Genomic DNA, 24099 nt, shown 5'->3' on the forward strand with positions numbered 1-24099 from the left:
TTTAACTTGCAAAATACAGCAGTTGCAGGTCTGCTGCTCCTTCTATCAGTTAGTTTGTTTATGTTTTTATGAGACTTTTTTTTTCATTTTAGTTTGTTTTTAAATGGTTTGTTTAGTGCCAAACTAATATGTTAGTTCATTGATTGAGGCAGTGATAACACAGCAAACTCCGGTGCTCTGTGAGGTAAAATTGTTGTTTTTGTCACTGGAGTTTGGAGACTCTGAAGTGTTGACTTTCTGTTTATTGACTAATTGATGCAGCCCTAATTCATTTAGTTATTTTAGCACTCATAGCCACTGTTGCTAGATGTTCACAATCCAACAGGAAAGTAATTAATATATTCTGTGTATGTGTCTTGTCTTTCCACCTGTAGCGTTTGATTTTGTCAAAATGTGAGTAAACTGTGTGATATTGATGCATGTTGTCCTCCCAGGCTGCAGAGAACTCCCATCAAGCTTCAGTGTTTTGCCGTCGACTCTGTGAGTAAGAAGAGGGAGAGCGTCGGCTACATCGTCCTGGACCTCCGATCTGTACAAGAGGTCAGACAGGTAACCCTCTGTCTGGGTGCTACAGTGCTGACGTCCAGCGTCTGCTCACTGGGATCAGTAAAAAGATATTTATTGATTTTTCCGACTGATTTCCGTAAAGATATTTGTTTGTGTGTATCAGGAGCCTCGCTGGTATCCGTTGCTGAGCAGTAAATACACCAAACAGAGACCGGCCCTCCTCCTCAGCATGGCGCTGGAGAACGACACCAAGCCCTCCGAACCGTCTCCTGATAGGTTCAAAGCCAAGAAGGCCCCGCCGCGACAAGGTCAGCTGCTTCATCAACTGTCTGCTGTGTTTGTGCTGTTGTCACTTCAGTGTTTCTTGTATGTGTCTTGTGTTTGTAAAATTTGTGTGTAGCTGCACACAAAATTGAAGGTTCGGTTTTCACCTCAGTTTTGGTGTCATAGTTCAACACATTTTTCAGTACAGCAGGGAAAACCAACAAAAAAAAGTAGAAAATAACATTTTTGTTATTTATTTTGAAAAGTTTAGACATTCAACAGTGGCTCCCTCTGCACTCAAATATAGATATTTAGTCATTAAAGAAAAATGCCTGCAATAAACACACTCTGATATGCTTAAATCCTGTATTCTCTACATCCAGGTATGGTCGCTTATCCACAGCTTTAGTTGTTACTGTGGCACAGTCTGAGTCGGCCTGGACGCTGCAGGAACAAGTCTGTTTTTGTCTCAGACAGACAGAGGCGTGCTGTGTTTTACTCTGAGGCGCAATTGGTTGATTTGATTATTAAAGGAAAAGCGGTTAATTCCCAATGAATCAATCCAGGACACTTATGTGGCAAAAAGCAAAAAGATAAAAGGAATAAATCGCTGTGTAAAGACTTGTACATGGTCAACCAACAATACATTCCTTGTTTTAATTGTTCTAAGTAATAAATAGAAAGCAAAACTGAGTTTAAACGTTGTCATTTAAACTGTAGCATAGTCTATGTGTTAAATAATAAAACCTGAGCATACGTACTGTGTACTGTGCTCTCTGTGCCCCTGCTGCACTTCAAACTCTGTAAAATATCTGACTTCTTCACTCCGAACCAGTCTGCCTCGACTGTTTAAACATTTATTGTGCAGATGAGGGTTTTCTGCAGCACAGACCCAGGTTCACATCATGGTCAGCTCCAGCTGTTGTGGAAGCTCAGGTAAAGTCAAGTAGAGTCTATAAAGTAGAGGATGACTGGACTTTTGAGACTGACTTAAGTTTATAAAAATCTGAGACCAATAACGTAAAGAGACAGACAGACTTTACTTTTAAAAATTGAGTTGTTTGAACATTTGTGTTGTTTGCATTGTCTTTTAGTCTTTTTCTGGTTCTGCCTCCTCTGTCCTCTGTAGTTCTGTGTACATTCAGTTTTTATCGTCTCTCTGTTCTCTTCTTCCCTGTTCCAATAACGCTTGTGCTGCTCTGCTGTTGTAGGCTCTCCTGCAGTAACCGACCTGCTGCCAGACAAGCTGGAGGCCACACTGATCTCAGACCAGGGCTACCACCAAGTCGGGCCTGCAGATCTGTGCTCCGACATGTTCGTCCTGTCAGTCACGGTGGCCTTTGCTACCAAACTAGAGCAGGTACGGACCCTGACCTCTGACCTGTGACCTCTCTTTCAGAGCTGTTACCAGCTAGCTAAGTGTTCTAATCTAAAATAAAGTTTATTTCACTTTTAGCTGATTGATGGACAATTAACCGAAAGCAAGCCATTGAGTCAGTCATACATTTAACATTTTCTGTACTGCATTATCTGCAGATACCATTATTTTAAGTATCACTGGGATATCGTGACAGCCACTTGACATTGTAAACATTTTAAACATTTAAAAACATTTACTTGTATATGAAGTTGAGAAATCAAATTTTACAGCTTCTTTCCAAAGATTACAATAGTGAACTTAAGTCAAACCCAAATAAGAATAACGGTAAAAGAGCTGTAAAACAGTGATGTAAAGCACAGACGGTTCAGCTCTTCTTGTTTTACATGAATAGAATTGAGACACCACATCAATGTTTGAGTCAAAATCTAAACTTTGTTAATTATTAGAACAAACAAACCAACCAAATGCGATTTCTTGTCTCTTATTTCCCTCAGTTGATCCCCAGCACCATGAAACTGTCAGCGGAGGGGTCTGAGTTCTTCTTCTACTACTCTTTACTGGGGAACGACATCACCAGCGAGCCTTTTCACAACCTGCTGAGTCCCGATTTTGAGCCGGAGCGCGCCTCTGTGCGCATCCGCAGCAGCAAACAGATCCTCCAGACGTTTCTGTCTCAGCTGCCCAGTTTACAGGTGAGAAAGTGAAAGAGTGTAATGAACAGCTCATTACTATTCAGGTTCTGGTCCACGTGCCGTCATGTGTTCTTGTCCTCCTCAGATCCACCTGTGCTGTGGGAATCACTCTCTGGGCAGCACCGACGTTTCTCTCTCAGCTCTGTCGGCTGTTTCTGTGGATCTGGAGAACAAGGCGGCCACGGTGGAGGGAGGGTTTATACTCCAACCTCCTAAACGCGCCAAACAGACGTTGCCGGCTCTGCCCGCCGACCTGCAGCCGACCGTAGGGGTGGCCGTCACCCTGAGGAGGGAGGAGATCACGCCACAGGTACTCACACCCCCAGGAAATTATTTCATTTTGGACTCAAAACAACAAGTATTCAAAACGTTGAGGGTTGATTTATCATTAAATATAATCATTTAGTATTAAATGGATCATAAATGTATTGGATTCAGGTGTGTGTGTGTTTTTTGCTCTTGTGTCTGAACATTTCTCCCTTTTCTGTCCCCATCTTCTCCTTTAGCTTTTATCATATCAGTGATAGTTTTGGGAGTTTTCACACTAAATTAGAAATGAGGGAATTGAAAGAAAATACATAAATTAGGATTGAATGGTATAATAACTGTCTACCTGTGTGTGTGATCGGGTTGACAAAGTGAAACAGACAGCATGTCTCCTGTAGTGTGAGCTGTCGTTTTACTCAGCGTCCCAATGGACTGACTGTCATGTTGCCCTCTTGTCTTTTCCACAGGTTTTGGGAAATAAAAAAGGAAGTGGAGTTCAGACACACTCCAACCCTCCTCCCTCTGTTCCTCCTGCTGAACAGAGACCTCGAAGCTCCTCTCCAGTCCGAAAACCTCCTGACTCTTCTCCCGGCCCTCATCTTCCTCCTCCTTCCTCTCACACAGAGAGCGACGCAGAGAGTCTCCTGGAAGAGCTTCAGCAGGGTAAAGAGCAGGCAGGCCTGGCAGGTGAGGCTGGAAATACCACACCTCGTTTTCATGTTAGACAGTTTAAGTTAAACCTTGGATGTTGAAGGGGAGTAACTCAGACATTACATCTGTCCAGCTTCAGATTTGGAGGGTCCTGAGCGGCAGCAAACTCAGACTGGAGCTATTGCAGAGGGTGGAGAGTCATCTGTCAGTGTCTCTGCTCCCAAAGTGTCCATCCCCCCCTCCGCCCATCACTACTGCTTCTCTCTGGACCTCCGCAGCTTGGGAAACCTCAGCCTCACACACCCCATCTCCGCCACGCTCAGGTGAAAGACTCCATCCGCTCTGAGCTTTTGGATTCGACCAGTCGTATGTGCACAGTTAGTTTACACATCGTAATCTCACTACAATCTCCAGATATAAATAATAACCTTTAACTCACAGGCTTCACTGTGAAAACACAAAAACAGTGTCACAGTCATAATAAACCACCCTGTGTTCTAATCCGAACCCATGAATCATTCAGTAAATCATCTTCCCGCAGACTTGAACATCCACAGAGCTTATAAACAGCAAAGCTGTTACATTTCTGATAGAGAGAGAAAAGACTAAACAGCTGAACAGCAGCCAGAACAGCACCACTAGTAAAGCTGTAAGAGACTCAGGTCTGTACTACAAACTGCACTTTATTCATTTTCACACTTTACAACCAAAACAAAGCAGGAAATGTTTCTGACAGTCTGCCAGCATGTTTTCTCTGCTGCTAAAACCCACTAGCTTTGTGCTAACTGCTGCAACATAACATTACAATAACAACAACAACAGCGGGTGAGATAAAGAGGATTTATGCAGACTGTTGAAACCTGATGTACACACATCATGTTGAAGCTCATTTGCTGCTTCTCTCCACAAGTTGTCTTTGAAAGCGATGGTTTTGTAGTTCTTTTCCCTGTTATCATACAAAACAGTTTCTTAAACTCAAACTGTTTTGTTTGTGACGTCAGAGATGAAACTATCTTGGTCTGATAAAATAAAAGTCACAATATCACTCAGTAAAACTCTGCTACTGATATGAACTTAATAATGTTTGAATTAGTTGTTTCAATAAGCGCCATCGTATAAATGTCATTTTATAAAGTGCATGTTGAAATCTTGCAGGTAATTCTACCAGATTTAGTAGTAAAACAGTGACCAATCATTCAGTCTAAATCGGGTCCTATTGAACGGTGGGTGTTGTGTGTGTGTTGTGTTTCAGGTATTCGTATCAGTTCTTCGGCAGCGCGGCTCCCATCATGACCAACCCTCCCATGGAGCTGCAGAGGAACATGGAGGCGTCTCTGCCTCAGTCCTACTGCGCCTTCGACTTTGCTGCATTGCCTCAACAAGTGCAGGACACCTTCCTGCGGTAGGAACACATTTAATGCTCAAATTAAAGTCATGTCTGCGTGCAGTCGGTAGAGTGAGGAAGGACGCCATGACGGACAGTCAGTGCTGACGCCTGGCTGTTGATTCGTTTTCATCAAATTTGAAATATGTTGTTGTATCTAAGTATGTTTTGCAAACTTGGTTTATTTTTAGGAGTAAGGATGAAACTTCAGTCTGCACTCATATGTGTCCTCTTTGTTTTTCTGTTGTCTTAAGTATCTGTCAAATTAATATTGTTAAACTGTTTCTAAGACTGAAACTAGAGTAAAGCAAAGTTTAATGTCTGAGAAGGTGAATTTGTTGTTGATTAATCTGTTTTTCTCAATTTAAGGATTAGTTAGAAGAGTGTCAGTCCACTGTGAAAAGGTTTGATCAGTTTTCCACTAAACCCAAGAAAGTCAGTTCACTGTCACAAAGGAGAAAAGAAACCAGAAAACATTCCCATTAAAGACCCTTTTTTTTTTCTTTAAAAGATATTCAGGTAGATTAATAAATGATCAAAAGTTGTCTAATAGTTTAATCACTGCAACTCTAATAACACAGAATGTATAAATATACTGCTCACTAAAAACCTGCTTTAATGCATTTACATTACCTTTAAAAACAGCAGATAACATAAATCAGTTCATAGGATAAAAGACTGAGTGCTTACTGACAGGTTGGTTACTGACAACATCAATCATGTTCTTATCTTAATCATCACATTTAGCTGGAGAGAAATGTTGTAAACCATAATTTAAATGATCTTTACCTACAGCACAGAAACCCAAAACTTTCAGGAAAAAAATATCAATAAAAAAAAAAAGAAAAGAGAGTTCTGATGTGTATTGAACTTCAGTTAATCATCAAGGGAATTTATCTTCCAAAATTTCTTTCTATTGTCTGCAGAATCACTCAGGTCCTGCAGGTGGCGCTGTAAGACTGTGTGCTGACACTGAGACTGAGGATTTTCTGGTGTTTATGTTTGTGTGTGTGTGTGTGTGCCGTAGCGTTCCCCTGGTGGTGGAGGTTTGGCACAGAGACTCCTCCAGCAGAGACCAGCTGATAGGACGAGCCTCCATCCAGCTGTCTCACCTGTTGAGCTCTGAGAGGAGCAGATTACTGACCTCAGCGGGAGAGCAGACCTGGAGACAGACTCACCAGGACCGGATCCCCGTGGTCAGCGCTCGCCGGTAGGAGACGACACCGAGCGACGGTCCGATCGCATGGTGCTTGTTGTACGCTGTTAAACGACTGTGTCTCCATCCATCCGTCAGCCCCGGCGAAAAGGTGGCAGAGCTGAGCTACGTGGCAGCGCTGGAGGACCTGGGGTTGGTTAAAGCCAGAGAAGTCATCGTGTCCGACTCGTCACAGGTGAGACAGCTGTGTGTGTGTGTGTGTGTGTGTGTGTGTGTGGATTACACTAGATAATACTGCAGAATTCAACAGCAGCATCTTTAGACTTTGTAATAAAGAACATACAATAAAATGTTTTTGGTGCAGGGGTGCTGATTCATGCTGCTGTATTTTTATACTATATTAGTTCAAAGTTCTTATTTTAAATTATCTGCTTTGGTGCCTGGAATTTAATATTTCAATGAATTCATGAATTCATGAATGCTTTTTCCTTTTCAATGAGCATAAAATGACGGGCATGTACAACGTCTTTTTTGGCTGATGCAGTACCGAAAATACCAAAACAACCAGCTTCCTCAACTCAAGCTTCATCTGATGTGCACATGAATATTAAATAGGTCTTAGCTAGATTATGTTATCAGTCTTTCTCTTTCTTTTCCATCTAGTTGATCTTCATTTTCACATTTTACTTATTAGGGACACCTGTACAATCTAATGTGACTCAGTAGAGCAGCCCTGCCACATAATTTACCTTTACAAAGCTTTATTATTATTTCTAATTCAACCACTGTATGTATCACTGAGGCTGCAGTGAGCAGTGGTGCTGTACTGGACTGAATTATATTGAAAGGTGCCTCTAATATTTTCTCTCATCATGTTTGCAAATATCAAACCCTTACAAACACTGAAGTCTAAATGTCTAACGGCATCAATCAAAGTGAACATTATTATTATCTTTGCAAAGGTGGAATTTGATGCTGAGCTGTTGTCCTGGATAGCATCAGATTTTATAGTAACTGAAGAGCTCTTCTATCACATGGGACCTTCCTGACTAAATAATGGATGAATAAACAGGAGGACCTAATAAAGTGACCACTGAGTCTGCAGACCCGTGTGTTCAGTTTTCTCCTAATATTTGACCTGTTTTCCTCCTTGTATGTCCTCAGAACGAACCTGCAGCCGTCCCACGGCCGTCCTCCCACCCCCCTGCATCCAAACCTGCAGCTCCCAGCCTGAACCCTACCCCGCCGGGCCCCACGGCTCCACCGGCCCCCAGAGACACCCTGGAGTACCGCACGGCCCTGGAGCTGGAGCTGTGGAAGGAGGAGCAGGAGGATCTGTTCGACGATCAGGTGTTTTTATACTCCAGCATGATTTAAATATAATAGGTATTTTATTTCAAACTACAGAAATACAATAATGTGTATCGGCTTGCCCCACATGTGGAAAACATTTGAACAAAGCAACAGATGAGCAGCACTGTCTCATCACTGCAGCATTCCTGCTTTTTTAATACAAACATCCTGCAACATGAAGGGACAGGAAAGTGTTTACAAAGTGTAGTTTACATTTTGAGAAGCACAAACTTTCACACGTAGCTCCTTTTGAAATGATTAACTAGAGTTTTTTTTTTTTTTCCCATTTTGTTTGACTCATGTCCACCCGTCATGTTGATTGTTTTGTGTTCTGCTGGTTTAAACACAAACACTAATGGAAGCATGTGTGTTTGCTGCAGCTGAGGAAGAAGGAGCTGAGCCACATGCAGGCTCTGGCCGAGGAGTGGAGGAGGAGAGACCGTGAGAGAGAAGCTCTGGTCAAGAAGAAGGTGGGGGAGTCCACACCTACTACACAAATACACACTATGCTCACACTTTACAGGCGAAACTGCAAGATTTCCTATTCACACAGACTCATGGGACACTTCTTTTATAATAATGACCGCTCATGCTTTCCTCTTATCCCCGTGTCTCTGTTGGCTTGTAGGAGGTGGAGTATAATATGTTGGAGGAGCAGCTTCAGAAGACTCTGTCGGATCTGGAGAAAAGAGAGAAACAGCTGGCGGAGGCCGAGCTGGAGGTCAGAATCTCCTCCGACTGCACACACACAGCATCAAGCTGATATACAGTTCAGTAACATGTTAAATTAACAGCTACCATACAGATCTTTGTACAGAGTTTAGAGTTATGCTCCATGGTTGTTTCTATTGTTGAGGTGGCTTATGGACTATTCTAACTATTCTAATTTGGAGCAGGTTTTTAAAAAACTTAAAAAAAACCCTCTCAGCTGTGACATCTGCAATAGTGGTTCAATGTTGGAACAATTAAAAAAGACCTTTAAATGTACAACTTCCAATTATTTGGTCTATAAAATGTCTTAAAATAGTGAAAACACTTTCAGATTTTAATTCAAATATGTTAAAATGTGAAATATCTGCAAGAAAAACCAACAAACTTAACAGCAAACGTACAATAAACTCACAAAAAACAACATGATTTAATATTTCAAGTCCGAAAAGAGTACTCATCAAATCCTGCCCCTTTTTAAACTTAGTTTGTATTAAACATGAAGGAATAAAAATGAATTCACTTTCACAGTCACAGTCTCCTGAAGCCCAATGTGTCATGTTCAAATGGTTCACTGGTTCACTGTCACATAAGACAAAGAACATCCTTAAGCAAACAGTGAATGTTTGGTATTTTTGCAGGACAAATGACTCCAAGTTAAATAAATGTAGTTAAATAAATGTCTGTTAAGTCACCATCTATTGCCAAATGAGCCTGTGGCCAAAATCTGCAGTGTTCTTCGGTTTCATGAAGCCAAGTCGACATTCCTGGGAACAATCCTGAGCGTCGTCCATCGGCCTGCAGTGGTTAATCTGCAGGAGAGTGTAGGTGGAAGCAGTACACCGTTTTTCTCCGGTCTCTGCTAGCATTACAACAAAACTGTTATTATTGTTGAACAAACAAAGAAAATATTGACTACAGAAACAAAGAAAACGCCAATTCAACTGCAAAGAAAAGGAAATAAATTCAACGTTCAGATGAGGACAAACAGTTCAAGCAGTTTCTGCTTATCATCATAGAGGGAAACAGAGACTGTTGCTTTATTTGATTAATCGATGATTCAAATGGTTGTTGATCAACTGCAGTGATTAAATACATGTGAAACAAAGCAGCAGTAAGCGAACCAGTGGGCTTCAGTTCTTCTCTTGACATGAGACATTGAGAATTTTTAATTGCTCTTGTTAAAAAGTGGTTTATGAAATTAGTCCTGTAAAATCAAAATGTCACATAATGAAACTTAACGGTGTCAAATAAATATGTTTACTCATATAAGTGTGTGTGCTCAGACCCAGAGGCTGCAGAGGGAGCTGCGGGCGGAGCACGATCTGACCCAGAGGGAGCTGCAGGAGAGCAGTCGGAGGCTGCAGCTGGAGTGCGACCACCGGGTGGCGCTGGAGAGAGACAAAGTGCGACTGATGGAGGAGGAGAGAGCCCGGCTGCTGCAGCAGGTAGAGGCGGAGAGGGTACTTCTGTTGGTGTGACGGTGGCTCAGGTTCACCTGTGAATAAAAACCGTCTGTGTCTGCTGTCCAGATCGCAGACGGGGAGTCTCGCTACAAACAGCTGGAAAAAGAGTTCCAGCTCTACAGAGAACAGCAGAACATCAGACCTGAGTTCAGACTGCAGTCAGAGATCAACCTGCTGAGTCTAGAGAAGGTAAGCAGCTGGTTTTCCACATCATGTCAAGTACTTATCATGTCCGACACATATCAGTTCCTGTTGCAGAGAAACCTACTAAGGGAGGCATTTAAATACTAACTTGTCCCTCATGTAAATAAGTGAAACCACCCAACAAAAATGAAACGAGTGGCAAAAGCTGGAAAATAGTTGCAGCAGCACATTAATCAGTGGTGGAAGACTCATTCAGATCTTTTAGTTTTCGTATTTTCCCAAATAAAAACCTGTAGTCAAAATAAAAGCCTCAATTAACTGTGGGGGACGTGGCCGACACACACGAATACAGGCCGGAGAAAAAATCACGGTGGATAATATAATAATATAGTAATAATACCAAAAAGACTACTGCTAATAATAATAATAATGACACGTCATTTTATGTTATTTATATTTTGTAATGATTATCTAAATCTGCACAGCAGCTAGTAACAAGCTCAAAATGGAAATCCTGAGTAAAGTATCACAAAATTGTACTTAACTGTATTTGAGAAAATAGAAATTCCTCCTCTGATAGTTCTCTACTACAGGTGATGGTAACAAGCTAAGAAACAGGAAGAAGACTTTTAATTTTAATGTCAAAGAAAAGTCAGTTTCCACAAAATGTCTACTGTTCATGAGCAAAAATGATGTGAATCATAATTGTAATTTTAATTTTATGATCATTTATTCTAGCGAAATGAAGAGAAGTAACTTATATTCTGGTAAAACTTCAGTGTCCAGATGTGTGTGACTGATGTTTTTTACTCTGTGATCCTTAAGGTGGAGCTGGAGAGGAAGCTGGAGTCCACCACCAAGTCCAAGCTGCACTACAAACAGCAGTGGGGGCGCGCCTTAAAAGAGCTGGCCCGGTTCAAACAGGTACTGTCCACCTAGAGGGAGGGGTGTTAACAGTAAAGGGCCGACTGTAGTTTTCAGGGGAAAAACCAGCGTTAAACGTTCAAAGAGTTAAGTTTTAAAACGCCTGTGATTTGGTCTGTGGGGTCTGTTTTGATACCTTTTAATCTGATCTGGTGGTTTCAGACGATTAAACAGAAACTGTCCATTCTCAACCTAAGTGGATCTAAAAGGCCATTAGTTACCATGTGAAGAAGTATTGTTTTAGCTGAAGAATAAACTGAATTATTGTCTAATCGAGCATCCGAAGAACCTCCAAATCCAAAGAAGACATCAGAGCTGATGCTAAACAGAGCTAGAACAGCGACTAACAAATTCTATTAACATTTAAACCAGCTCCATATTTTTTTACGTAGATTGATGTCTAAATGACTACGAGGTGCAAAACTGTTTGTGGCAACGGCTGCAGCGTGATCCTTTGGAGCAACTGCACCTGATCACAGTAGATCCACTAAAAGAGCTTGTTTGATCCACTGACAGGCTCAGAGTGTTATTCTAAGTGTGTGACAGCATTATGGAAAGGATCCCTACAGAGAGAGACCTGGAAGATCCTTTTGGTTTAACCACAAACAGCACACACACCAGACTACATTCACTAAAACAGGGATTTTACAGAACACAGGAGTTGCTGGTCTGCTGCTCTATGAGGTAAAAACGAAGAATTACAGTCCTACAGTGGAATCATCACAACTCTACCTGGAGCAAAAAGAACAGAAAAACAGAAAGCTCCACCTCTGAGACAAACTTTACCCCAAAATAAAGACGTGGTGGACGGCCAAGCTCCGGCCTCCTGTGCTGACAGCGGCCATATTTCACAGCAGATAATAGTAGTTTTTCTGCGTTGGGACGTCTGGAGGCTTCAGACGCTGCAGGTTTTTAATCTGCTGCTGGAGACGAGCTGACAGTGTTAGGACATTTAACAGCTCTGTTTAAAGACACAGCGAGCGGAGGAAGCTGAGCTCAGCCCGACCGCCATCCGTCAGCTGACATCACACCACAGCTACAGAAACACGAGTACACAAGTCAGGGTTCGTACAGAGTCTTCATACAAAGTTTTTTTTTTTTTTTTCCAACACAGTCTGGTGTTTCACCGTCACGATCACACATTTTAATATTTAAAATGAAATGTCGTCATATTTGTTTGTCTTGTGGCGTCACACCAGATAATAATCAAAGTTGGGAAAATAATTGACAACGTACGCTAATCGCTGTGGGTATAAAGGAAATTTGTGAACTTTTCGCAGTAGCATTTATACTAACAATGCATATGTGATGATAAAGAGTTCGCCAGTCTGGAAATTTCTGGTTTTGGCACCTGAAAAGTGCTTGAATATTCATCTTGCCAGTCTCTATGAACCCTGACAAAGTGTGTATATGTGATGGATGTTTGTAAAGGCAAAATGTGCTCACAAAGGAAAATTACTCATTGTTTGGAGTACTGGAACATTGGAACAGTGATGGGGAAGTTAATCTAGGTAGTGTTGAGTTTAATTACTTCATAAACTGGAAATCTGTAGTAATGCAGCATACTGTAAAAGTCCATGTTTTTGCTGTGAGGCTGTGGTGTTAAAGGGGGCTGACCCGGGTTCATGGAAAAGCCCTCTTTCTGTGTGCCAGCATATGGAAGTTAAAGGTGCAGTGTGTAGGGTTCAGTGGGATCTACTGGCAGAAATGGAATACAGCGTCCATGATTATGTTTCCAGTCGAGTGTGATTACCTGAAATTAAGAGCCGCCATGTTTGTCCGCCGTGTTGTTTCGGCCTCTCATGTTGACGATGAAGAAAAAAGTGGGAAACCATTTTGTGATGTGACAAATGGAGGATCGTACGTGTTATTTAGTGGAAGAAGAAGAAGAGAGCGTCACAATCTTGGTTTCATGGCCGTCACCATCTTGGTGTTTTGGAGCCACAAGTGACATTCGTTCCAAGATGACTGCCTCTGATTGGTTGGTGAGCAGGTAGCTCCGCCCTAAAGCTCCTCCCTCCCTCTTCCTGGTCTATTTTCCTCTAAATGGGACCATAATTTACTAAATGAACAGAAAAGAAGACTGTAAACTAGGGACTGAGACCAGAAACTCATCAGGAAAATGTTCACTGAGCTTCCTCATTGACTTCCATCCAATCAGACTTCCTGTTTGGAGCCAGTGGAGTCGCCCCCTGCTGGACGGTAGAGAGAGTGCAGGTTTAAGGCTTCACTGTTCAGACCCAGAAGCTACGTCCACTTCTGTTATACAGTCTGTGGATGCTAATAAATTCTACACACTGCACCTTTAAGGAGTGTGTGTGTGTGTGTGTGTGTGTGTGTGTGTGTGTGTGTGTGTGTGAGAGAGAGAGAGGTGTGTTTTTACACCACAGCCAAATATTTAGCTGAGGTGAAGTAGACAATGAAATGTGTGAGAGCCCTCAGGTCTTAACAGAACACACACACACACACACACACACACAGCACTAAGTGGGGCTTTAGTCAGCCTAAGTCAAATGTAAACACACACACACACACACACACAGAGCTTATCTGACAAACTAATAACTGTTACTGACATTAACCAGCTGGAAAACTGGACAGACATTTTTCTCTCTCATTCTTCTCTCTCTCTTTCTTTCTCTCTCTTTTTTTCATCAATCTCTTCCCCTCTTTCTGTGTTTCTCCCCTCCTTTCCTCCCCCATCTTTCCCCCTTCGGTCACTTCTCATATCCCTTTTTCTTTCTCTCTCCTCTTGTTTGACATTTTCTCTTTTCCTCTGTCTTTCTCTTCCTCCTTCACCTCTCTCATTCCTCCTCTTCCTCCTTCACTTTTTCCTCTCTCTCTCTCTTATTTCCCTTTACCTACTTGTTTCTTCTCTCTTATCCCTGGATTCACCTTTTTTGGTTCCCCCTCTCATACTTTTCTAAATGCTTTTTCTTTCTCTAAAAAGTCTTTTACTTACTTTCCTTTCCTTCTACCTCACTCCTCATCCCTTGTTTCCTCTTTTCTTCTTTTTTCCACCTCATAGATCATTTATTTCATTTCATAACTCTCTTATCTTTCTTCCTTTTTGTCTTCCACTCTGTCGTTGCGTCATTATTTTTCAGTCTTTCTCCTCTCTTCCTGTCTTTTCCTTTCTTTTGTCTTTGCTCTCTCTCTCTCTCTCCCCCCCCGACCCTCTCTAAGTGCCACATCATCGTAAAGAAAACACAGTGTGATTTATGCAGCTCTAAGGGGGTTTGGCGCAGAGTGTCACCCACCGCCTATTAATCATCCCCGGGATTGCGTTGAGCAATAAGCTAGCCAGGCGCTAACTATTCAGATGTCACACTCTCGCTTTTTATAAAATATCAGGCCTGTGTTTACACGACCATCCGTCTTTGCGCTCAGCGGTTTTTAAAGCCGGCGCTTGTTTGGCTTTTCTCGGCCTCTCCTCGCCTATTTATTCTCTCCTCTCAGCGCCTCGCATGGCGTGCTGTTTAGCTCAAGTCAGATCATAAAAATTCTTGTCCGAGGAATAATGTGCTTTTCAACCCAGGAGGTGCGGGCGGCCGGAGAGGCAGAGCGAGAATTAATGTCCAGACAGCACTGAGGTATTAGATCAGAGAGTTCGCCTCGGTCTTTTTAAATTCAAAATATTGGGACAAGGAGCTTAAGTTGGTCTTTTCAAAGCAAAAATATTGGGACAAAGAGATTAAAGTTCTGCACCAAGGAGCTAAATTTGGTATTTTTAAAGCCCAACTAGAAGGTCAGACAACTAAATTTGGCTCTTTATGAGTTGGTTGTATTCGGAGAGACGACTAAACTTGGTCATTTTTATAGACCAGAAAGAAAGAAGCACATATTTATCTCTGTAAATCCAACCGTAACATAAGCATCAGTTCAAAAGTCTGATTTGCCAAACCAGAAATCCTTGAAGGAGCCCTGATGTCAGGCTGTCATGTCTCCGCCTGTTTGATCATCATAGTGCATTGAAATTTGAAACAGGAAGGTAAATAATCAGTCTAATGCCTTAAAGGGAAGTAATAATGTCAGGAATAATCGAGGCCCCCTGGAATTAGCCAAGCTTTGAAGCCACTTTCACATAGTGGTGAAATCGTATAATTTAAATAAAAAATTGAGAAAAATGTCCCAGAACACATTCTGACGTCCTCAAATAGCTTTTATTCTCTGAGCAACAGTCCTTTACTGCCATGGCAGACGAAGACAACCACAGAATTTCAGTAACTCAAGCAGAATTGTTCATGAGTTGCTGATAAATGTAAAAAGCAGTAACTTTGCCCAAAGAAATGCAGTCGAAAAGTAGGGTTGAGCCAATTACAGAGCGGCACGCCAGCGGGGACATTCAGCGTTAACTCTGTCCCACCTCATGGTAGCGGGGCAGAAAGCGTAGCGCTCACTCTCGGGGTATCCCTCACGCTGAAAGGGAGCGACTCAAGTGCAGTGGCAGCCGTGTTTAACAGGGACGTCCATGATGTCGTTTGTCGAGCCGGGCGCTCAGGAGCTCTGAGCACAAACTGGTTTGAACCAAAACATTTTTCATTACAAGCTTAATAATGTTAATAGAGGAGAGCGAGTGAGAAAATGTCACGTCTTGTTAAAGACAAACTTTAATAAAAAAAAGAGCTTTGCAGTTTGTTAACGAGACAACTGAAGTCATTTAAATACTGGGACAAAGAGCACTGGCTTTGGATTATACTTAAATCAGTGATGTAAATCAGGAAATATCTGATGTTTCACAACATTTCCGTATAAACCCAAAGATGACTGAGGTTTTGTCCCCGGCCCCGTTGACCAGTCGCTCTGGTTAAACCAGTTCACCTTCATTATATCTTGGATTCAGACAAAGCACTCAAGCTGTCAGACTTTGGGGCTCAGTTCCCCCGTGGGGCCATCCAGACTAAAACTGTCCTCTCTCATGAGCCTGTTAGTATAAAACTGTCCGTCAAACAGCAGACGTGACATGTCGTCGGAGGGAATTTCAGTATTACTGGTCTCAGTGGAGACTGATGGTTCCCACTGGTCATTCCTGCAAGATTATGGAGCCTCCAGTGTGAGGGGCGTGTTCCAGACTGGGAACGCTGGGGAGGCTGACACACTTTCTGGAGAAAACAAGGGATTTCCTGGAATATTACACCCAGACTGGAAAAAACATCAAGAACCAGGGAGGAGAAACAGTTGTAGTTCACAGAAGTACTCAAAGTTAAATATTGAAAGACATTTAAGAACATTTCCCTGTTCTTATCTTCTCACCTCTCCAAGTTTTCTGAGGTTTGTTTGTTCAAGTTTGCCAAATCGTGTTCACTGAGCTCTCCAAACCTGCATAGTCTTGTTGTAAATCTCTTGTTTTAGCCTCTGAAATGCCAGCCATGTTCATGAGATTTGATTGTTTGCATAATCGATGGCCCTAAAATTGCCAAATGAGGTAACCTGTCCTGCTTCGTTTCTGGAAAAATTGAACAGTGTTACCAAAGAAATTTACACTGCAGAGCTTCAAGTGCAGATTTTGCAGTCAGAGGTCGTATTAGAAGCCTGAAACTATTAGAAAACGTTAATGGCAGTGAAAAAAAATGATAATTCTGCGTTTGTAAGTTTGTTTGAGCTTCAGGTTAAGACATTATGAAACAAGCTTCCTGTTAGAAGGGGACAGATGTATTTAAATGCACACTAAGCAATGTGCTGCTGTGGACGGGGGCCGCAGAAAAATCAGTATTAGTTTAAGTGTACGCTATATTCAGAATATTTTCACAGCTTAAGTTAGCAGCCCCTTTTTATTGGAACTGAACCCGTTCTCTCTTTTTACTCTCTTCAAAGCCACCAGACTCCACTGACAAAAACAGTAGTTTTACCCAGCAGAACACAGGAGCTGCTGGTGTCCTGCTGCCTCGATTGTTTAGCTTGTTTGTGCTGTTTTAAGACTTGAGTGTGTTAAATGGTCGGATCCTAACTAATGAGGTTGTTGATGGTGGCAGTAGTAGTCCACCAACTCTTTGTGCTCTGGGAGGTAAAATCACTGCCCCAGTTGGAGCGGAAACTAGACCGTTAACCTCTTTGAAAATCAAAAAATACAGACCAGAGGATACTCATCATTTCAGTCAGTCCTAACAGAGTATCAGGAACCGTCAAATACAGCTTAGACAGAAACAGAGACTGAAAATGAATCAGCAACTATTCAGATTATCGATTAAACGTACAAGTTTGGCCCAAAGTGGAAAGTAACAAAGTATATTTACTCAAGTACTGCACTTCAAAGTTCTCTATTTTACTTGAATATTTCCATTTTCTGACAGCGTCTCAGGTTTAGCTTCACATTAAATCTCCATTCATACTGTAGTCTTGTGTTCTTAGTATTTGATCAAATAGTTCCCGATTTAAATACCAAATAAGTTGATTTAAGTTCATGTGCAGCTGCTTGTGTTTAGACAACATCTAACACTGAAAAACTTTGGCTTATTGTTTGGCACTAAAACAGCTATTGGCTTTGCACTGATATTAAAACTCAGACCACTGATATCAAAAACAACACCCAGTTGTAGTCAAAGACTCCCGGAGGAACACGGCAGAGGGATTTGTGGTTTTCTTCATATTAAGGGGTGTTTGGACCAGACCAGCGGCCTCTATCGCAGACAAACAGGCCACATTCTTACAGTCCGCTCCTGTGTCTCTTATCTTGTACTTATCGCTCTAAAAACCCGACGGAGCGGCCTGAAAATACTGATCTTAACCTCTTAAACGCTGCGTCTACGCACTTACTGCAGATATTACACTGCTGTAGTTGTTTAACCCTGTGTGGGGAGAATGTAATCTCTTTAGTTAGAGCTTTATTTAGGCCGCTGATTGTGGCACCAGCAGGTTTTCTGCTACCTTCAACAATAAATGAGGACATTAACAAAACAAACTGTTGAGGGTTTACATTCAGAATCGTGTTGAAGGATTCATTTGTTTTGGCACGATGTTGTTTTCAGTCTATTGTACAGCTGAAACAATTAGTCAAATAGTTGATAAGTTGGTCAGAAAAACAGAAAAATAATCAGCAGCTTGATAATTAATTGATGAGTTTCAGTTTATTTCTAAACAAAACATTTAGATTTCAGGTGCTAGAACTGAGTTTTCACAATTTTGTGACATTTTATAGGTCAAACCATTAATCAGTTAGTTGAAAAGCCAATGGCCAGATTAATTAACCAGATTTATGAAGGTAGATGATTAAAATATCGCTGCTTTGCTGTTGACCTACACTAGATTTAATATTTCCTCTCAGGTGTGGAGCTACTTCCACTTCAGTCCGCTCTTTACAGAAAACAGACATTTTAGATTCATCCATATTTTTCTGTGATTTCAGCTGTTGCAGAAACACTAATTTCTCTGTTATGTGAGTCCCGGTTGTCCCCCCTCGTGTTGCATCCATCACATCCCCCCCCAAAAAAACCTCATGCAGCAGCGGGAAAAACTCCCCCTGAACTCCCCCAGGTGGCGAGCTGCTCAGAAAACTACATCTGAGCCGAGAAAAGTGCGTCCACATGTGAGCGATGGGATGAAAGTGTTTGTACGGGACGTCCTCCCACAGCTGCTCCAACTGTTGACCTCTGAAAGTAGAGGCGAGTAATGGGGGAGAAGGCAGTGGGGAACCTGTGGGAGGAGAAGTCATTCTCTGGTCATCCATCCCAAAAAAAAAAACAGCCCCCCGACTGTCTCAAATCTCGATGCCGCTCGCCTGGACTTCCTCTCAGAGCTCTCCATCCCTCTGCGGCTTGTTTGCACTTCACCGTCATTCGGGCTTTTTGGAGCCGCGAAACTCTTCTGCTGCCTCGGCGTGATCTCATGCATGTTAAGGGCGTCTCTTCATTTATTTTCTCACCCTTTTTTTTTTTTTTATAAGACGTTTAAACAAGCACAGACCTTTCTGGAACCCCCACTGAGCGCCGCATGGCAACAACACGTTGGATAATAAATGACGCGTGTGTTTGAATGTTTTTCAGTCAGCTGTCCTCATCATGTGAAGTCGACATGGATGGTCCTAACTAATAGTCCCTATGAAAGAGCAGGGCACGGCGCTCCAGTTGGTCCCAGATTAACGATGAATGCCCCAAACATTTTCCCAGTCTGTCAGATTGTTGACTGCTATAGTTTCATTCACTGTGATGGAGAGGCCTGAGCTAGAAATGAGTTATCCTGAAAGGAAGAAGACTTCTGCGTCTGTCTTCAACTTCCTTCACATTTTACTGGCATTAGAAACTTATAGGGTTAAAATCAAGTAGCCTGAGTGGACAGTTGTGGCCACGTGGTTTCTCTGTAGGCCGGAGGAGCCGGGAGATTATGAAGAAATGTACACATTCAGCTCTGATTGTTTCTTTATCTTATCTTATTACACGGCTTTGTTAAATACTCTATTCTGATTGGTCAAGTCTACATTCTACGGTCTGTTATTTCTGTCTAACACACCGCTGCTCTGATAGCGGAAGCAAAAACATCATTTTAAATCAATAAAACTGTTTTTAAGTCATTATTTTGTGTCAAATTGTTGATTTCTTTCCTACAAAGCCGTGTAATAAGTGGGATTATTGCAAAGTGAGAGGATTCAAGACCTTTGTCTCCCTGTCTGGGTTCATTTTACCATAATGGCTGCTGTACAAGATGCTACCGTACTGGGCCTCGGCAAAATAGTTTTTACATCCAGATCAACATGTTCCCAAACTTAAGTCTTGAATGCTCCATTTAAGGTCTATTGCAGACAAAGTCGGCTTTTCCTCCATCAGGTTTGAACTTCTGTTGTGTAGTTGAGCAGAAAACAAATGTTTCCTACCTGATATCAGAACATAACAGAATCATTTGGATCATTACGTTTCCCTTGTATGTGATTGTTTTCTCCTCCTTTTCCAGTGGCCGTTCGTTATTTCTGATATTTAACACCAAGTACTCAGATTTTAATCAGATTTTCCAGTTATGGGCTCTTAATCATGTGTGTGATAAAATTACAGTTGGAATGAAAAAGTCTTGTTCTCATTTCAACATATAAACTAAGCAGTGGAGCGTCTGCTGCTTTCCTCTCTCTCTGTGTGTCTGTTCAGCTCCACCACAGTCTGGATCAGGTCTTATTATCCTCAGGTCTGCTTCAGACCTGCAGAATCTCATATCGATCGACCGATTATATTATAATATATATATTATATTATATATATTTATCATTTTATATCCAAATAACGATACACATCACGATATAGCACATTTTCTGAAGCTGGAAAGTTAAAGTTGACTAAATTCAGTATATTAAGAAGAAAAAACAGAAAATAGAGGCTGTAATGTGCAACAAACCAACATGTGTTGGTGTCTAATTAAATATACTAAAAATGTTCCAATTGCCGAAAGCAACCACAGACACATTATCACATTACATCTTTCTGCTCTAAAAACATTTAAAATTTACATTTTCCTTAATGCACTTACTGTTGTGCAATTATATCTTCACAACAACAAATGCTTCAATGATTAATTACCACAGAAAAAAGTGTTTTAATGGTAATTACACAAATTGTTAGTACGTTTTTGATCTTTTCAGTCCAGTAAAGTGTCATTATAATGTGAAAAATACCCACTTGTGTTTCCTGATGCTAACAAAGCTGAACATTTAGACCATAATAAACACACACACACGATTTCTGTGTATGTGGTAGAAGAGGTTTGTAGTTTTGGAGCCTGTTGTGTGTTCTGGTCTGTGGCATAATATGTTAAACCATGTTGGACTTTTCACAGCCAAACCACGTCTATGCGGCAGAAGTCGCCCCTCTTGAAGGTAGTTTTGTCTCCTTAAGTGCCCCCTCCCTGTGTCCTGTTCACTGTCCTCCATGTTTGTTTGGGCGAAAACCGCAAAGCATCATCCAAATGACGATAAACGGTGAGATTTGCGACGCAACGAAGTAAAAGACAGCAGAATATGAAACAATAGCTGTTTTCTGTTGGTTATTTTGGACCGAAGATCACAAACTCCTGTTGTGTTTGCGCCTTTTCGCCCTCTGCTGCTCGCCGTGACGATGTCAGCTGTGGCTGCTGGGAGATTCATGACGTGACTGTGAAATATCTGCCTCAGGAGCCTGAGTTTTAGTAGCTTCCCCTTCCTCTCCTCTCCTCTCCCCCCCGCCGAGGCCTCAGTATCACCTCGTCCTCTGATTGTTTCAGGACCCGGCCTCAGATTGTCCTTGGCAGCGGGCACTAGAGAAAATGTTTAGCCTGTTTGTTTTTCTAGTAATTAGCCTTAAAACGGCCTGTAATACAGACTGCTAATGGTCCACAGAGAGCCCAGCCTGTGTCAACACACCGTGTGTGTGTGTGTGTGTGTGAATGATGTGTTCATGAGAGATTGTGTGTGTGTTTTCATGTGTGTCTGTGAATGTGTGTGTTTTTTTTTTTTCTGTGAGGAGGTGAGGTGATCAGGCGTGTGAAAATGGAAGCTTTCCATGTGTGTGTGTGTGTGTGTGTGTGTGTGTGTGTGTGTGTGGCAGCAATGTGAAAATGTTAGTTTTCCCATCCAGAATCAGCCGGCTGGTCGTTCTGCTCTCTATCACCACAGCTCACAGACAGATTCCAGCTTCTCAAATCACCTTCCCACTGCCTGCAGTTGGCTCGTTGGCATGTTTTCCTTTTTTTTTTTTCCCCTCCGTTAGCGAAGCAGCTGATGATGCCTGTTAGCCGGTCGGTCTGTTGGTCCAACACTTGTCGGTCCACGAGAGGATAATTAAGTAACTGCTCCACGGTTTAAAATTGAAATTTGGTGATGGTATTCAGGGGTTTTCCCAGCAGGTTCTCATGTAAACCTTTAAATTGTGTCCCTTTTTGATTTATAATCAAAGGGAGGCAGAGAGCGGCTCTGACAACAAATTGGTGTTTTTGTTTTCCCTCCTCAGACTGTTTCCCTGATTTATTAACGTCCAGCTGTGAGCCAGTAGACGGAGCCTGGATTGGTTTCGTGGATAATTTTGGGTAGTCTGGCCGGTCTGAGCTGGAGGCCGGAGCAGCTGAGAGAAATACGACTTTTAGACGTTTTTATGAAGTTTTCTTTCTGTTCTCATCGTGTTGGTGCTCGTGTGAATTCTTCCAAGTCCTGCAGCATTTTTCTCAGGGAGGTTTTTTATGAAAATGTGAATCCAGACAAATTTATCACGTCATTAACGGTTTCTTGGCATCAGAACGCACACATTTCAGCACCGGGGTCAGGGGGTTGTTTTTCCAAATATTCTCAGTTCAGATTTGATCAGAAGACCAACGCTGGAGGTGAAGACTGGAGTCAGATTCAGGCTGTGAAAGTCAAACATGTTTAAAACCTCTGTGACGGTCTTCAAGTGACTGCGAGGCGACACGCAGCGAGAGAATCAGCGCCGTAAACGAGCTGTAAGCTGTTCGGATGTGATAAATGTTACTTGAATATTCACAGCTGCGTGTGTGTGTGTGTGTGTGTGTGTGTGTGTGTGTGTGTGTGTGTGTGTGTGTGTGTGTGTGTGTGTGTGTGTGTGTGTGTGTGTGTGTGTGTGTGTGTGTGTGTGTGTGTGTGTGTGTGTGTGTGTGTGTGTGTTGGCAGCGGGAGCAGGAAAACGCCATGACGCGTCTGAAGAAGCAGCAGGCGGAGCTTGAGGCCATGAGAGTGCGTTACCTAGCAACAGAGCAGAAGGAGGCGGTCCAACAGGACAAACAGGAGCTGGACGACATCAGGAACGAGCTCAACAGGTGAGGAGGATGATGATGATGATGATGATGATTTTTTCCTCGACTAAATAAACAGTACGAATCAGAATCAGCTTTATTGTGAACACATACGAGGAATTTGACTTGAGTTTTTCCTCTGCTCTCCTGTACTGACACGTAATCAGACAAAAAGGGAGACAAGAGCAGCAAAGTAAACACATTTAGCAAAAAAAACATTTTTGGTCTATGTACAATGTAAATATGTGAATATATATATATAGATAGAAGTATAGGTGTAAAAAAAAAATTTGTGAAAAGTTACTATGTACAGGTTCCATTATATACGTATATATATATATATGTGTGTATTAGCTGTCTAATAAAGCATAAAAATCTAAAAAAAAGTAGCATTAACAATCAAACTGAGAAAATAAATCAGATAGATTTTCACATTTTATTAAAAAAAAAAAAAACATTCTCACCACCACAAAGTTTACAGACAGTTTATTGAACTTTAGCATGTGAAATGTTACAGCTGACAGGTTTGTCTATTAATCAGTTAGTCTCTTTTACCCTTACGTCTTAATTAAATTAGTTAAATATAGTGCCGTTACTTGTTTGTGTTTGTTTCAGATCAGTGAGAAAAGTTTTTGTTATTTTCTGCCACAGACTAAAGCAGCAGGAGGACAGGTGTGGCCCCGCCCCCGCTCAGAGCGTCAACGAGAGCGCCGATGAACACCTGAGCCGCTTGCTAGAGGAGAGAGACACTCTGCTGAGGACCGGCGTTTACACCCACGAGGACCGAATCATCGCTGAGCTCAACAGACAGATACAGGACGCCATGACGGACAGAGGGAACCTCTGATGGCCGCTGGAACCGTCCAATCAGAGACGAGAGTCACACCTGAGACTGCAGGTAAACCAGCAGCTCAAAATCCTCCGTGCCAAATATTTATATGTCCAGTTTTGTTGCCTTAAATCGCTTCAGGAGGCCCAGACGTGAAGTTAAGACACATTTCATGACACACACATACAGGACTGTATCCCAAACTTCATGTTGACAAATAACAAGATCACAATTATAAGAAAATGTAAAGGTGGTTATTGATTATCGCTGTCTGAGATGGCCAAACCGACATCAGCTGATTTAAGGTAGAAGATATTTATGTTACAGTAGTAAAATATTTAAATAAAGACAAAAAAAAAAGATGTATTTAGATAAATATCTAGAAATTATGGGATGTTTTCTCATGTTTCTGAGATCTTTCTTCCCATTAATTGGAGAAGAAAACATCTTTTTAGGTAAATGTGATGTGGTGTGAAGAAGGTACTGTGATAGAAGGAAGCTAGCATCACAGGACCGTGGTTAGCTTAGCTTAGCACAATGACTGGAAGCAGTTTGTACACAATCAGAAATGTAAAAACAACCATTTGTGGATTTAGGAAACGTTATGTGCTGAAACTATTTCATTCGTGCCCAGATTAACACATACATTACTGAGCTGTAGAGGAGTGTTCTTCACCTGTTT

The 24099-nt window shown here is 41.8% G+C and overlaps 1 protein-coding gene across 1 annotated transcript; it reads left to right on the forward strand.

Moving 5' to 3' along the window:
* The first annotated feature begins 444 nt into the window (after positions 1-444).
* Positions 445-23593, forward strand: cep120 (centrosomal protein 120). Its single transcript, XM_070834114.1, has 18 exons — positions 445-549; positions 671-815; positions 1983-2131; positions 2647-2844; positions 2930-3154; positions 3579-3798; positions 3896-4085; positions 5015-5164; positions 6174-6356; positions 6441-6537; positions 7467-7652; positions 8036-8125; positions 8284-8376; positions 9650-9811; positions 9896-10018; positions 10799-10897; positions 22467-22612; positions 23240-23593. Exons 2-18 carry the CDS (start codon positions 737-739, stop codon positions 23433-23435), a joined length of 2586 nt encoding a protein of 861 aa, XP_070690215.1. The 5' UTR covers positions 445-549; positions 671-736; the 3' UTR covers positions 23436-23593.
* Positions 23594-24099: the final 506 nt, after the last annotated feature.

This window comes from Pempheris klunzingeri, chromosome 7 (assembly GCF_042242105.1).
Source record: "Pempheris klunzingeri isolate RE-2024b chromosome 7, fPemKlu1.hap1, whole genome shotgun sequence".
In the NCBI taxonomy this organism is placed as follows: Eukaryota; Metazoa; Chordata; class Actinopteri; order Acropomatiformes; family Pempheridae; genus Pempheris; species Pempheris klunzingeri.